Here is a 13,133-nt window from a genome sequence, read left to right on the forward strand (position 1 = left end):
GATTTTAATTTAATAACTCTACCGAAGCACCTGTTCCTGATGTATTTCTTGCCCTCCAGATACAACTTCCTGAACATTAGCTACTTATTGTTTGCAAAAAAAAAAAAAAAAACCATCACCGACTTCACTGAAACTCCACTGGCAACCAGGAATTAACATTATCTCCCTGCTGATACATAAGACACTGAGGCAGCAGTCAACACCAAGCAGCTCTCAAAACATCAGTCATAAAGAGAAAGTGATGATTGTTGCCTGAATTATTTCTTCATCAAGAGCTTCATATTTTTCCATGTTTGAAAACCAACAGTGAACAAACACTTCCCTCCCCACAGGCTAAAATAAACAAAGCCCCACACCACAGTTAGGATGTGCTAACGTGATGTTTTCTCTGTGTTGTTCATTTTGTCAATAATGACACATCCTATGTCTGAAAACTGTATTCTGCACTTAGTGGTTGACTTTTTTTTTTTTTTTTTTTAGCACTGCATAAAGTGTATGGCAGACATCAGAACAGTTCTCCACATGCCATCACACTCATGAGCAGTTAAATGAACCATGCGAGGTCTAAAAACAACTACTGTGAAATAAATGTAATGCTGCTCTAACAAAGCATCTCAATGTACATGCATTTCATTTAGTTTCCAGTGTAATATAAACACTGTGCAATAACGTGCACATTAAGTACAGCTCATCTTTGTCACCCGCAGGTTTAAACAGACTGGAAATATATTGTGGCAGCCCAGGGGCCTCTGTCAAGCCCTGTGTGTTCTGCTGTTGTGTTATGTTCATGTGTGTGTGTTGTGTTTCAGTATTGCAGATTCCTGACCGGGTGCAGCTAGAGGCCACCAGGGTACAAGATGCAGCTGTCCAGGTGGTGAAAGTATTCAGATCCTATGCTGAAGTAAAAGTGATAATACACTGGTGTAAATGCACTCCATTACAAGTCCTGCATTCAAAATTCTACTGAAAGTGTTTTCAGCAAAATGTACTTTACTGTGAAACATAATTTATTGGTGGCCTAGTGAAATACCTGTTTCAACTGATGTGCCATTAAACAGTCTATGACATTATTAGATATGTGTAGTTTTAACTACTGTATATACAGTCACCTATTTTAGTTCTTGGGTGTAGGCTACCTAACCAAATGTCACAAAATAAACAAATTTAAGACGAAGAAACAATGAAGAATGAAGACACAAATGTCTTTCAGTCTTAGACTGTTTTTTTTTCCTAAATAAAGCCTCAACAACATGACAAATGGTCAAATAAATGAAGTGGAGTAGCTAAGGTGGAGCACTTCCCTGTCAGACGTAGTGAGTAGTAGTAGGAGTAGTACTGTAGATAAGTATAAGACCTGCCCCATCCTGGTAGCTTGGAGTATGAAGGCTGCCTGGCTCCTCCCCTGGTGTTCTCATTGCCACTCATCTGTGATATTTTTTTTTTTTAAATCCACACTTCATCTCTGTTAAATAAAACAACAATTTGATTTGTGTATCATTTGTCGTCCAGTTCTTCATATAAATTGAAGTTCACATGTTTTACTGTATGTCTGTATTTGTATTGCCTTGTAAATGTGTGTGAGTTAAATGAGTTACTGAACCAAACCAAAGCCACACTTGACTTAGTTTAAGATCTGTTGACTTATTCATTACAAGAACAAAGACTGTCTTTACCAATGCCTGGAACCAATAAACTATAGAAACCACAAGCGCCCAGTCCTGTCATATGGGTGGAGCACCAGTGAGTAAGAGGGGGAACTGTCATTTACTCACCCCTGTCTTTGTTTATATAGTCAAATTAATCATGTATTTAGCCACACAAAGCAGCATGGCTTTAGGGATGTTGGTTGGTCTACCCATTGGTTCAGACTTAGATATCTAAACAGCCGGATGAACATCTGTGGGAAATTTGGAGCAGATTTTCATGGGAGGAATTTTTACTTAAAGCAGATATCAGTGGAATGTTTTTGTTAATATAAGTCCTAAATAGTCCTATTTTCCGTCAGCAATCACTTACATGAAGTATTTCAGCCTAAACACGAGTCTCTCCGTCACTCTGCTCTGCTGTAACCCGAGGAGAAAATTTTCCTTGTGGGATACAAGTGTTATCCAATGAGGGGAGAGAATGGCATGAAGGGCTGTGTGTGCAGCCAAGGGATGCGCGTGAATGTGGTGACGTAGCACGAGGACCAATTGATGCCTGACAAGGGCGGGGGCTGCTAACTCATGGTGCGTTCAAGGAAACTCGTACTTTGTGTTTTTCCTTCCTGTGAAGTCATACCAGTTCGATCTGGTACGAGTTCACGGGTCGGAAGTTACGAGTGGCCGTTATAGGGAACTTTCACAGACAACAGGACGGTAAAAACACGAGCTACGGGTTACCTGGAACGCTACCAAGTCGTAGTTGTGACTTGAAGCTGTAACTTACGGTTTCAAAAGCCTGCCTTGAACACAGCATTAGCCGAAACGGCCGTGCCGCTGTTATCTGCTTTAAAATACAGTAGGCTATATGAAACTTTACCAGAGGTATTGGCACAGTTTCGCACTAATGTCATGACTTCTGGCATGAGGTTGATATTAGTGGTTTGGTTTGAGCTGAATAGAGAAAATGTCCTGCATGTTAAAGGGATAGTTCAACTTTTTGGCAAATTGGCCCATTGCCATACCGATAGTTTTAGGAGTAGGTTCGTTACCTTTAATTGTCGGTGCAAGCTATTTTTAGAACGGCCGAGCAGAGCCACAAGCTGTTCAGAGCTACGCTACGGAGGCTAATGGGATTTCTTGGTTTCCTTCATCAAACTCATCAAATACACAATCCAACAACTCCAAAACACTCTGGTGGACAAGTTGTGACCTGCACATTCACCACGCTATGAGATAATAACGGAGCCTTATGAGATGGAGTTGTTTTCGAGGCAAATGCAGAGACTGCTTGCTGAAAAACTCAAATCATGAATTTACCTCGACTATCCCTTTAAATTAACATTGTTATTATATTGTGAGCATGCCACAGTATAGCATTCTGACATTAGCATTTAACTCAAGCATTAATGTGCCCAACTACAGTGTCATAGAGCTGCTTGCTTGGCTGCAGTTTGTTGTCTCAAGAACATTTGTTTATTGCAGTGAAACTTAGTGAAGTGACCTTTCGTACAGTATTATAGGCCCCTTCGAGGCATGGCAAAATACTCCACTGCTATGAATGACAATTTTTGTGTGGTAGCTATAGTTTTTCCATTTAAAAACAGTGAGATAATCATAAAAGTTAAAATATCACTTAGTTGCTTTGAGCTTCCACCACACATTTGGGTAAATTGTCCAGTCAACAATGACTCACTTGTGTCACAAATTATTAGGTGAGTAGAGAGAACCACTTTCAGCACATGAATCTGAAGACAGGATTCAATTGTCAGACTTCAAACATGCGTCAGTCTGAGAAAAGAAGCAACATGGACAAAAAACATCTTGAGTGGAGGTATTTGACACACTTGATGTCCTTATGTCTGCGTCATTAGCTAATTTAATGTGTTATGTCTGTGTTCATGCTGTCCATATAGGTATACTGTATGTATATGCAATACATGATGAATGGAAAAAAACATTACTGGCAAAAGCAGAATCCAATTCCTCTCTAATACGATGAGCTGTGTAAATAAGTTGTCATGAGTTTATGATGAAAATGTTACTTTTGCCTACTTTAATGAAAAAGAATTTGCTTATGATCCAGCTCGGTGTTTGTGGATGGTCAAAACTATTTGTATTTATTATAAGAACCTATTTGTATTCATCGGCTCCTGCTTCTTAAATCGCCCAGGGAATCAGAGCAAATTAGCCTATAAATTACTTTTTGGAAATTGTCTGCGGGCCAGTGGCTCTGCGAGGGATGGCTGTTGCTTTTGGGTGCTGTGTCTGCAGTCGCCACTAGATGCCAGCTTTTTTCTATGCGCCGGGTCAGCGACAGTCACATGTGCACCCATGTTGAGAGAGAGAGAGAAGGAGAGAGAGAAGGAGAGAGAGGTAGAGAGGGAGAGAGAAACAGCCTGTGGTAAGAAACAGTTTGGGAAGTTTTGTCATACACTGAGGGAAGACGAGGGACAGCCGGGAGAGAGTGTGAGAGTGAGACAAGTGAGTGGTAAGTCATTTTCACCTTCTTCTTATACCATCCAAATGACACGTATCATCTAACAGGCTGTTGTTTCTCTCCTCTCTTCTTCTTATTTCTTCTTTCATTTGTGTTGTGGCTCCCTCGCTGATATCAGTGAATGTTTTAGAGGTTTAACTTCGATTAATCCAGAGCATTTGTGGGCTGTTTGTCTAATTAGAAAGGATAAACTATATCTAGGTTTCACTGATCTTGTGTGAATTGGTAAATAAGTGTTGCACTTGGTTTGCTTAACGGTGGGATTACAATAATCATACTTGAGCTGACAGTTCAGCAATTGCATTGATTTGTTTTTATATAAAGCCTGTCTTTTATACAGGCCACCATGCTGCCCAGTCAGTCAGTCGCTCTATCACTACATGTTGATGTGTGAGAACGAAGCTCTCTGATTGGCTGGGGAGTGTTTTCCTGGACCTCGATGAAAGACAGAAATAAACTTGTGGATAAGAGCAACATTTCTGAATACCAACCATTCCTCAAGCCATTCCCTCCCTAAAGTTTTTCTTCTTTTTTTTTTTTTTCTCGTCTGGAGGGGGTTCAGGAACTCGAGGCCTCACTGACTTCTTAGAGCCATGGCTGGCTGGCAAAGTGCAGAGGAATCCACTGACATACAATGTGCCCTTATGTTGAGGTAGCAGAGGTCTTAAATTCTCCCAGATGAAGCTGTTCCATATTACATGTGGCACATTAAAAATGAATCTAACTTTAATGAAGGCGGTGAGGCTGTGTAAAAGGGAAATCTACCCTGGAACACATAAAACAGGAGATGTTCCTTGTATCCCAGAGTCGATTTTCCTGTCTTGTAGTGTGTTTTTGTTATTGTTGCATCAGTGGGATTTGAGAGCAGAACAATTTTCTCACCTGTCCAAAAACATCAGCGGTGCGGCATCAGTCCAGCAGAAAAGACATGGATTCTATATTTTGTGCTGATTCTTATCTGTCATACATGGAGGGAAATATTGTCACAGAGTGAGAAATGCCATTTTGTGTGCATTGGTAAATCATGATAAAAAAGACTTGAAGCACAAGCATCACTCTGGCTTTTTCTCCACTAGAAAACCTCTCACTCTGTGGAGGTACAGGCTCCTGTGCTTCCTACTAAACCCATATGAATGCCAAAAGCTTACACCCTTCCTGCAGAAACTGGATAACAGATAACCGGATAACACTATCCCTATTCCAGAGCTCTAATCTCCTGCCTATTTCTCCACTTTTTTTTCCAGCAGTTCAAACAAAAATATAATATACACTGAATTTCTGGTTTATCAACTATGCTTACCTAAAAACAGTTTTGGTCTAATGCAATAGCCCTGAAAAGCTTGAAACTGTTTTAAAGTCAGCTGTTTGGTCATTTGTAGCATATTACTGTTGAACTGAATCATGTTATATTGACAGGTTTGATTATTATATTGTTATAAATGTAATGCCTACACAATCCACCTGCATAATAAATGGCAAGTTAAAGATGATTAATATTAATCAACACAAATCTAAACCAATAAAGGAAACTTGTTACATTATGCTATAACCTTCAAGTTTATTACAGGGCTGTTATTATTTAACTTATAATGAGTTTTAGCTGAGTGTGACTGAACTGGCAACTATATTTTCATTAAAACAGTGTAATATTAACAGTTCACTTCAAATAAGAATGTAAAACATGATAATGGTTTGATTTTTTTAGCTGGGATAATGAAACCGTTATATAATACAGCTATGATAAGTGAACCATAAAAAAACAATTGTTGGTTACAGCCTCTTAAATATGAGGATACTAATAATCGTGTCAAATAAAAACAGAACGGCCATTATATAAGATACAACTTGATGTGGCATAAAAAGTGTCGGTTCTCATGATGCCCTTAATCTGACCACAACCCAATCCACAAGATGATGGTCCAACCCAAAGCTGATCCAGTGACCTGCAATAGAGAACCCCTGTCTTTATGGGCCTATTTAATTATTTTGATATTTTACAATCTCAACCACCTGCATCTTCATGATCAACTGCATTTACTATGAGACAAAAGGCCAAAACTGAAAGCTGTTCTTTATATTAAACGCCTGAATGACTCCTCAAGTTCACCGAACATCTCACGATGACAAATCAAACGGTATAAAAACTCTTTAAAGCCATATTTTCCTTTTAGAAATGAACTGAGCTCATGTTCTATGTATAACCTAATGGCTGCTGCTCGTGAGATCTCCTGCTCTCTCCAGCTCACACTGACAGTCTGTGACTGCCTTGACACATTCCAGGATGTGCACAGAGACAGTAAAGAGAAGGAGGCAACTTCCTCTCCCCCACGTCCTCCCACATCTCATCCGCTTCAGCACGGCTGAACTGACGGCTCAGGACAGTTGGCAGCTGCCCTCTGTTTACTTTTAGTTGCCCAAAAAACCGAACGTGGTGCAAATACACAAACTTATCATTCTGAATGTGTGTTTTCTTGAAGCTTTATGGCATTGAGTTGTTTTGAAAGGAGCAGTGAAAGCATGTTGTGTGAGTTGAGGTTGGCTTGAATGGTTTTAACTGCAGCAGCTGGTACTGTCGGCCCAGCTGACTTGTGGGCCTCTCTAGGTGTGGCACCTCTGAGGATAATTTTCTGAACACTGGCTCCACTGAAAGTAGAAATAACAAGGCTGCATTGTACTGCTGCCTGCAGGTGTGTGTGTGTATGTGTGTGTCCCTGTGTGTTCCTGTGTGTACCCTGCTCTGCTCTGAATTCAGTCGCCCAATTTTCCGTCACTTCTATGTTGCCTTACTTCATTTCTTTGCCACATTTCAGCTGGCCCCCTCTCCCTTTGTTCCCTCTGTACATTTCATACCTGCAGCTTTCTCCTTCGTGATGTCGCAGCACACTTTTCTCCAGTCCTACCAGAAGAAGAAAGGGCTGTGAAGCGTAGGATTCAAAATGTTATGGTAGCGTACAATATGTAAGACATTTCTTCAACTGTCGGAGCTTCACTAAAAGGATGCATGAGAGCAGAAATGAAAAATAAATGACATCTTAAGGAAAATCAGGAGTAACATAGAACCTACGGCGGCGGTTCAGTATGGAAGTCCAGTGCACTCCAGTGCATATGTGTGCATTTAGAGCAGTGGTTCCCAACCTTTTTTGGCTCGTGACCCCATTCTGACGTCACAAACTTCTGGCGACCCCAGAGAACCCAGTGTCAATCATATTTTTATAAGCTGCATTTTATTCAAACTCGATTTATATTTGAGAAAGTGAAAGTATAGAATAGAGTTGTTTTAGATTGTCTGTGGTGTTTTTAATCATAATTTTAAAAAGAATAATAAGTAGTTACTTACTAGACATTTCAGGCGACCCCATCTGAATTCCATGCAACCCCATGTGGGGTCTCGATCCCAAGGTTGAAAAACACTAGAGGCTGAGCAAAACAAAAAGGTTTTCTTTTCCAGTGAGAAACCTTGGAGGGACACTATTCATTCTCAGCACAGTACACCACAGCAGGTATATAAACCTAAGACCAGTGTTGATTCATTATTGGTCCAGTATTAGATAAGATGCAGGGAGGTTAATCTTTAATATCAGAATAATTTATATACACATCAGTCTTCACATATTTCGGCAAGTATGTCAAAAGTAGACTTTGGCACGCTTTTCAGGCTTTTCAAAACAAGACCTATACATTTAGCCACTTTCTCCTTCTTTTCCTTTTTCTGTTTTTCTTTCTTTGTTTAACAAAATATCATTCAGTAGATTTACACAAAGTATACTTTTACTAACTGGGTACATAATACGTCTTTTTTATTAATCTAAATAAATAAAAAATTCTCAGGAATGTTGTCTCCACCAATGGTACTGTAACTTGTTCACCCAAGTCTGTTTGTTGGTTTTGGTGGAATCTATCACCACTTTGTTTAACTTTGATGAGTTTCTTTAAATCTAGACATCCATGTTGAGATTGGTGCAGATTGAGATTGAGATCGCCTGGAATGAATCTAAATGCAAATCAGACGTCACACGTACTGTAGGATTTGGCAAAGGTATGCTTTTAATTACCTACATAATTGGGATTTATTCTAATTTAATGCAAACAGTGGAAACGCTGAGAAAGAGACCTGGTGTATCAGCAGCTCTTAAACTCACTAATTAACACAATGTGTTTGTTTAATCTGCATAACGACTGAGGTGTCGAAAAAAAAGCGACACGTCTACACAGAGGAGCACATGTGGGAAATGTGTATGTGACATGTGCCTTGTCTCTATGTGGGTCATGTGAGGAACAGATTTGTTTGAGGATGCCCTCAACAACGAGGAAGGGGGGGGATCACAGTGGAGTGTGTTTGACAGCCACAGTCACAGCAACAACAATTTGCATTTCACTACACACACTTGATGTCACACACATGGTGGTTGTTCTATTCTTCAGCCTGTCCTCCCAGGATGTGAGGCACCAACACGGCCTCTTAGATTTTGTTCTGAAGGGTCTATTTTGTCCCCTCTGTTCCCCCTTGTTGAGTGCACTGCTGAGATGTTAGCGCCTACTGAAAACCACAAGCCGCAACCACACTCTCTCCCTGCTGCTGACTCCCATTCTCATGCCCAGTTTAACACAGAAGAAAATACAAACTAGGTTTTTCCCCCTTCCCTCCCTCCCTCCCTTCACTACGTCTCTTGATGTTTCCTTCCACCGCTCACACCCTCTTTCTCACTCCGTCCACCGTAATTTACTCCTCCCAGCTGAAATACTCAGCCATATATTGCATTTAAGCTTTTGTTTAGACTCCTTGGTTCCCTTTGAAGGGGATAAAAATAGCAGCAAGCATTTACATTCTGTATATAGCTGCTTCTTTTTAGACTTCTCTGTGGCGCAACTGCACACTAATCTTTACATAACATGTAATTTTCTACTGCGTTGGTGAATTCTTTAGATCTGTGGGCATCCTCATGAAGCTTTCTCTCCTCATCCCTGTTTCTTGATATGATTTTTTTTTTGTGTGTGTCACATCCAAGCAGCTCTTACACCGGATGAAGCATCTCAAAGAGCTTCACCCTCATTTACATTCATTTCTGGCAGCCACTCATGGCCAGTCCATGCTGATCCTAATAGATTTAGTCTAACTTTATTGAGGCTGACTCCCTGGACGCGGCTCATGCTATAGCCTCAGAGTGAAAATCAATGTTCATGACTTTTAAAATGGAGAGCATCTGTCTTCCAGATTTGAAGTACAATGCCTTCAGAAAGTTTCCAAACCCCATATGGTGCTCAAAGTGTGCTACGCTGAATACAAAGTAAATTGGGATTTGTAGTTGACAACTGACACAGAACATCTTATGATGAAAATTTCAACACAGCTATAATTTTCTTTGTTTCCCGCCAGTTCGTTAGGAAAAAAAAATCGAATTCAATATAAAAAAAAATCTGTTTCTGAAATTATCACTGCAGCCCTTCAGAGATGCATCCTTGTTTACTTGTGGAATCCTGTTTTGAGGATTTTTTTTTATCTTAACTGTTGAAAATGTGCAGTTTTCTCCACCTCAATAGGGAGTCTTTGTGAACAGCTATCTTCAAGTCGCTGCAGACACTCTGAATGCGATTCATTCAAACCCAATTTTCTTTTTTTTTTTTTTTTTTGGCTCAACCACTCAGCCACTCACACAGTCAAGCACTGAAGCTACTCCATTGTGCATTATGACTCGTCCTCATGCACTTTTAAGTGCTGTGCTGTACTAGACAATGAGCTGCTGCCTCTCATTCCTGCACACAGCTTGACTGTCATTAAATATCTGTCTTCTCCTGATCTGATGTGGTTGGAAACACCTCACGTCATCCTGGACAATAAAAAAAAGAAAAACATCTGCCAACAGAAGTCAGTCATTGCTTCTTTTGGGGTGTAAATTGGCACTCGGGTCTTTCATGAACATGAATGTTTGTCACAGAGGGATGTTTTGAAGTTTTTAGATTACTGTTTACGGCTGCTGTGGCATTTACGGGAGCTACAGTATGTGTGTGTGTATGTGTGTGAATGTCAGTCAGGAAAACGGGACCCAAGAAGACCTTTCCATTAAGGTTGCAGCGGCGACTGACTGTCCTGGATTTGTGAATGACTTCTTTTTTAAAGCTGATTTTGGTTAAGTAAATGGTGTCAGAGGAATGAACAACTTCCTGTGAGTTGATTTGAACCTTTAGTGATGTGGTGGCACAGGCAGACACAAGAAGAGTGATGAGGGCTTTGTGTCTTTATGCAACCACATTGTGGTAATATGAGATATAATAATAATAATAATAATAAACCACCACCACGAAATCATTCAAGATGAAGGTTTTGTTGGACAAGGACCTGACATTAAACAATGACATTCTGAGGGTGGTTGCCTCAGGTGTAGCTGGTGGGGTATTGGTCATGATCAGGCGAAGATTATTAGTGTCTCTGGGGTTGGAAGATGCACATGACTGTGAAACCCGCGGGGTAATTATTACAGAGATTGAAGAACAAAGAGAGGCAGGTAGTGCGGGAGTAGCAGATGCCTGGGGTGGCCTCTGGGGGGAGCTACTGAGCAGGGAAGAGGAGGGTGAACAGACATCCTCAGCAGGACCCATACTGTATGGACTGGATACAGTGATGGGAGACACGTGACCCTGAGACAGGTCATGCTGAGGAATATGTCATTGTTTTATGCTGAATGCTATGTAGTTTATAGCATTTTTTGTAAGCAGCTTGGTTCCTCTTTTGTTGAGGTGCACCCCATCTGCCTTGTACATTGATGTATTAGACCAAAACGAGTCAAAGTTAGCAATATAGTCAAAACCCGTGGCTGAGCAGAATCCCTGCAGCCATTGGTGGAGGCTGTACAGGCGGCTAAAGCGCTCTGAGTTTCTAGAGGCGTTTGGGATGGGGCCAGAGATGATGCACCGTTTTCCCAGGCTCTCCACCGTGTAGCATAGCGATTCAAGGTCCCTGTGTAGTTTGGAAGATTGTCTTGACATGACGTCATTGCAGCCTGAGTGCGCAATTACCGTGTGAACAGTGGGGTGAATGTCGAGGAGGGTAGGAATTAATTCAATAAGGTCAGAGGTTTTTCCTCCTGAAAGACAATAAGTGATGGCTCCAGGAAGCGCTAAAAAACGCACAATAGAGTCTCCAAGTATCAGTAACTCAGGGTGTGTAACGTCTGGAGCGCTTTTGTAAACTGCAAGTTTCGGATTAATTGTGTGATCCCATCCCACCAAACATTGGACGTCTGATGGACGTGCAGATCATGTCTATATTGCGTCCGTCGGTCCAAGACCAATTCTGGACGCCTAAACGACGTCCAAACTAGGTCCACTATTTGGACGTCTAATCATGACCCCACTTGGACGTCAATATGCAGTTAAACATTTGGACGTCAGGCTTGGTCACTGTTTTTGGACGTCTAAGACAGGTGCAGGAAATTGACATGATTAATGATTGTAGTAGTTTTAGTAATAGTAGTAGTGGACAAATAACAATATTGTTATCAACATGATTAATAAATACAAATATATATTGTTTGTGATTAAACATTATAAGAGACGTCCAAACAACGTCTTGTCTACGTCATTTTTATATGTCTAATTTTGGTCCCCTGAAGGTGCAGACTGTTACGCCAGATGACGTCCAAATGTGGGCATTGTAGACATCTCTTCTATGTTCAATTTAAACTCATTTAAGACATTGTTGTTCTTGAGATGTACATGTGATATTTTGTTATTTTACATCTTTGTTTTTCCTACTGTTTTTTTTTTCAATTTAATTTCATTTTATTTCAATTAATTAATTAATATTTAAATTTATATATTTTGAAATGAAATTTGTGGGAGATTATGGCTTCAGAAAATAATTTCACCCGATCATGGTTCATAAGAGTAGGGAGAAGTAAATATAATTTTGAACAGTCTTTGATAAGAGGCTTTATTATTTAAACTAGTCAAAGGCCCTCTGATTGGCTGAGGCAGCATGTGATCATACTCTGATTGGCTGAGGCACCAGCAAACGCCACTCTGGTTGGCTGAGGAAATACACCAAGCAACTGGCGCGTTTCTTCTCTACTGCAGAAGCAGGCTGTGGTCAACATAACGCTTTGGTTACAACAACATCGTTTTCCACTAAGTGGAAGGTAAGTTTGCTTGGTTTAGTTGATTTTATGTTTACTGTATGCATTTATAGTGTCAGTTTCTTTCCGGCGCCCATTTTAACCGATGTGTCATTCACACAAGACGCGCTGCGGCGTGCACCTCCACGGCCCCGGTGTCTGCTCTATTTGCTGTAATGAGTAGCTATGAGGACTGTTGTGGTAAACTGGGATGTGAGTGGTAGTCACGGATGCTAGCCGCCACCGCTAGTTAGCATCGGGCTAGCGGAAGTTAGCATCGTGCTAGCGGAAATTAGCATCGGGCTAGCGGATAGCATCCACTGCTTGCACTCACTAGCATCCAGGACAGCTAACAGTGCTAACAGCCCTCCTATACTCTGCTGTACGGAGCTCCTCCTGGGCTCTGTCATACACACAAGCTGCCACTAGCTACTCTTCCTGGGTGCTGTTTCACAGTGAGGATGGTGTGTTGTGCAGTTTCCACCAGAGTTTTGCATGTATTTAAAAAAAAAAATCTGTAACACCACACGTATTTTTCATCCACTTAACAATATGCACTACTTTGTGTTGGTCTATCACATAAAATCCCAATAAAATAAATTAAAGCTGTTGTTGACAAAATGTGTAAAGTAAAAGTTCAAGGTGTATGAATACTTTTGCAAAGCACTGTATCATTTACATTTATTTATAAATGTTTTTTTCCTATAGGCTCTTCACTAATGCCCTGATGGTGATCTAATATGAAGGGAGAAGACAAAGGTTTATAGAGCAATACAAGGTAAGCCCATATGTCATATCTTAACATTTGCTGAGATGGTTTTGTATGAATCCAGTATTGGTAGTGGAGACACAGGCTGCAGGTTGTCTTTGCATATATTCTAAGTA

The 13,133-nt window shown here is 40.6% G+C and overlaps 1 protein-coding gene across 1 annotated transcript in view; it reads left to right on the forward strand.

Moving 5' to 3' along the window:
- The first annotated feature begins 3,969 nt into the window (after positions 1-3,969).
- Positions 3,970-13,133, forward strand: part of tspan4a (tetraspanin 4a) — a 153,967-nt gene continuing 144,803 nt past the window's right edge. The window contains exon 1 of the mRNA XM_085771852.1: positions 3,970-4,131. Within this exon, the coding sequence (XP_085627978.1) occupies positions 3,975-4,131 (157 nt within the window). The 5' untranslated portion in view covers positions 3,970-3,974. The remainder of the gene's footprint in view (positions 4,132-13,133) is intronic.

Source organism: Trachurus japonicus, chromosome 3 (assembly GCF_045865225.1).
Source record: "Trachurus japonicus isolate A0001 chromosome 3, Traja_1.0".
Classification (NCBI taxonomy): domain Eukaryota; kingdom Metazoa; phylum Chordata; class Actinopteri; order Carangiformes; family Carangidae; genus Trachurus; species Trachurus japonicus.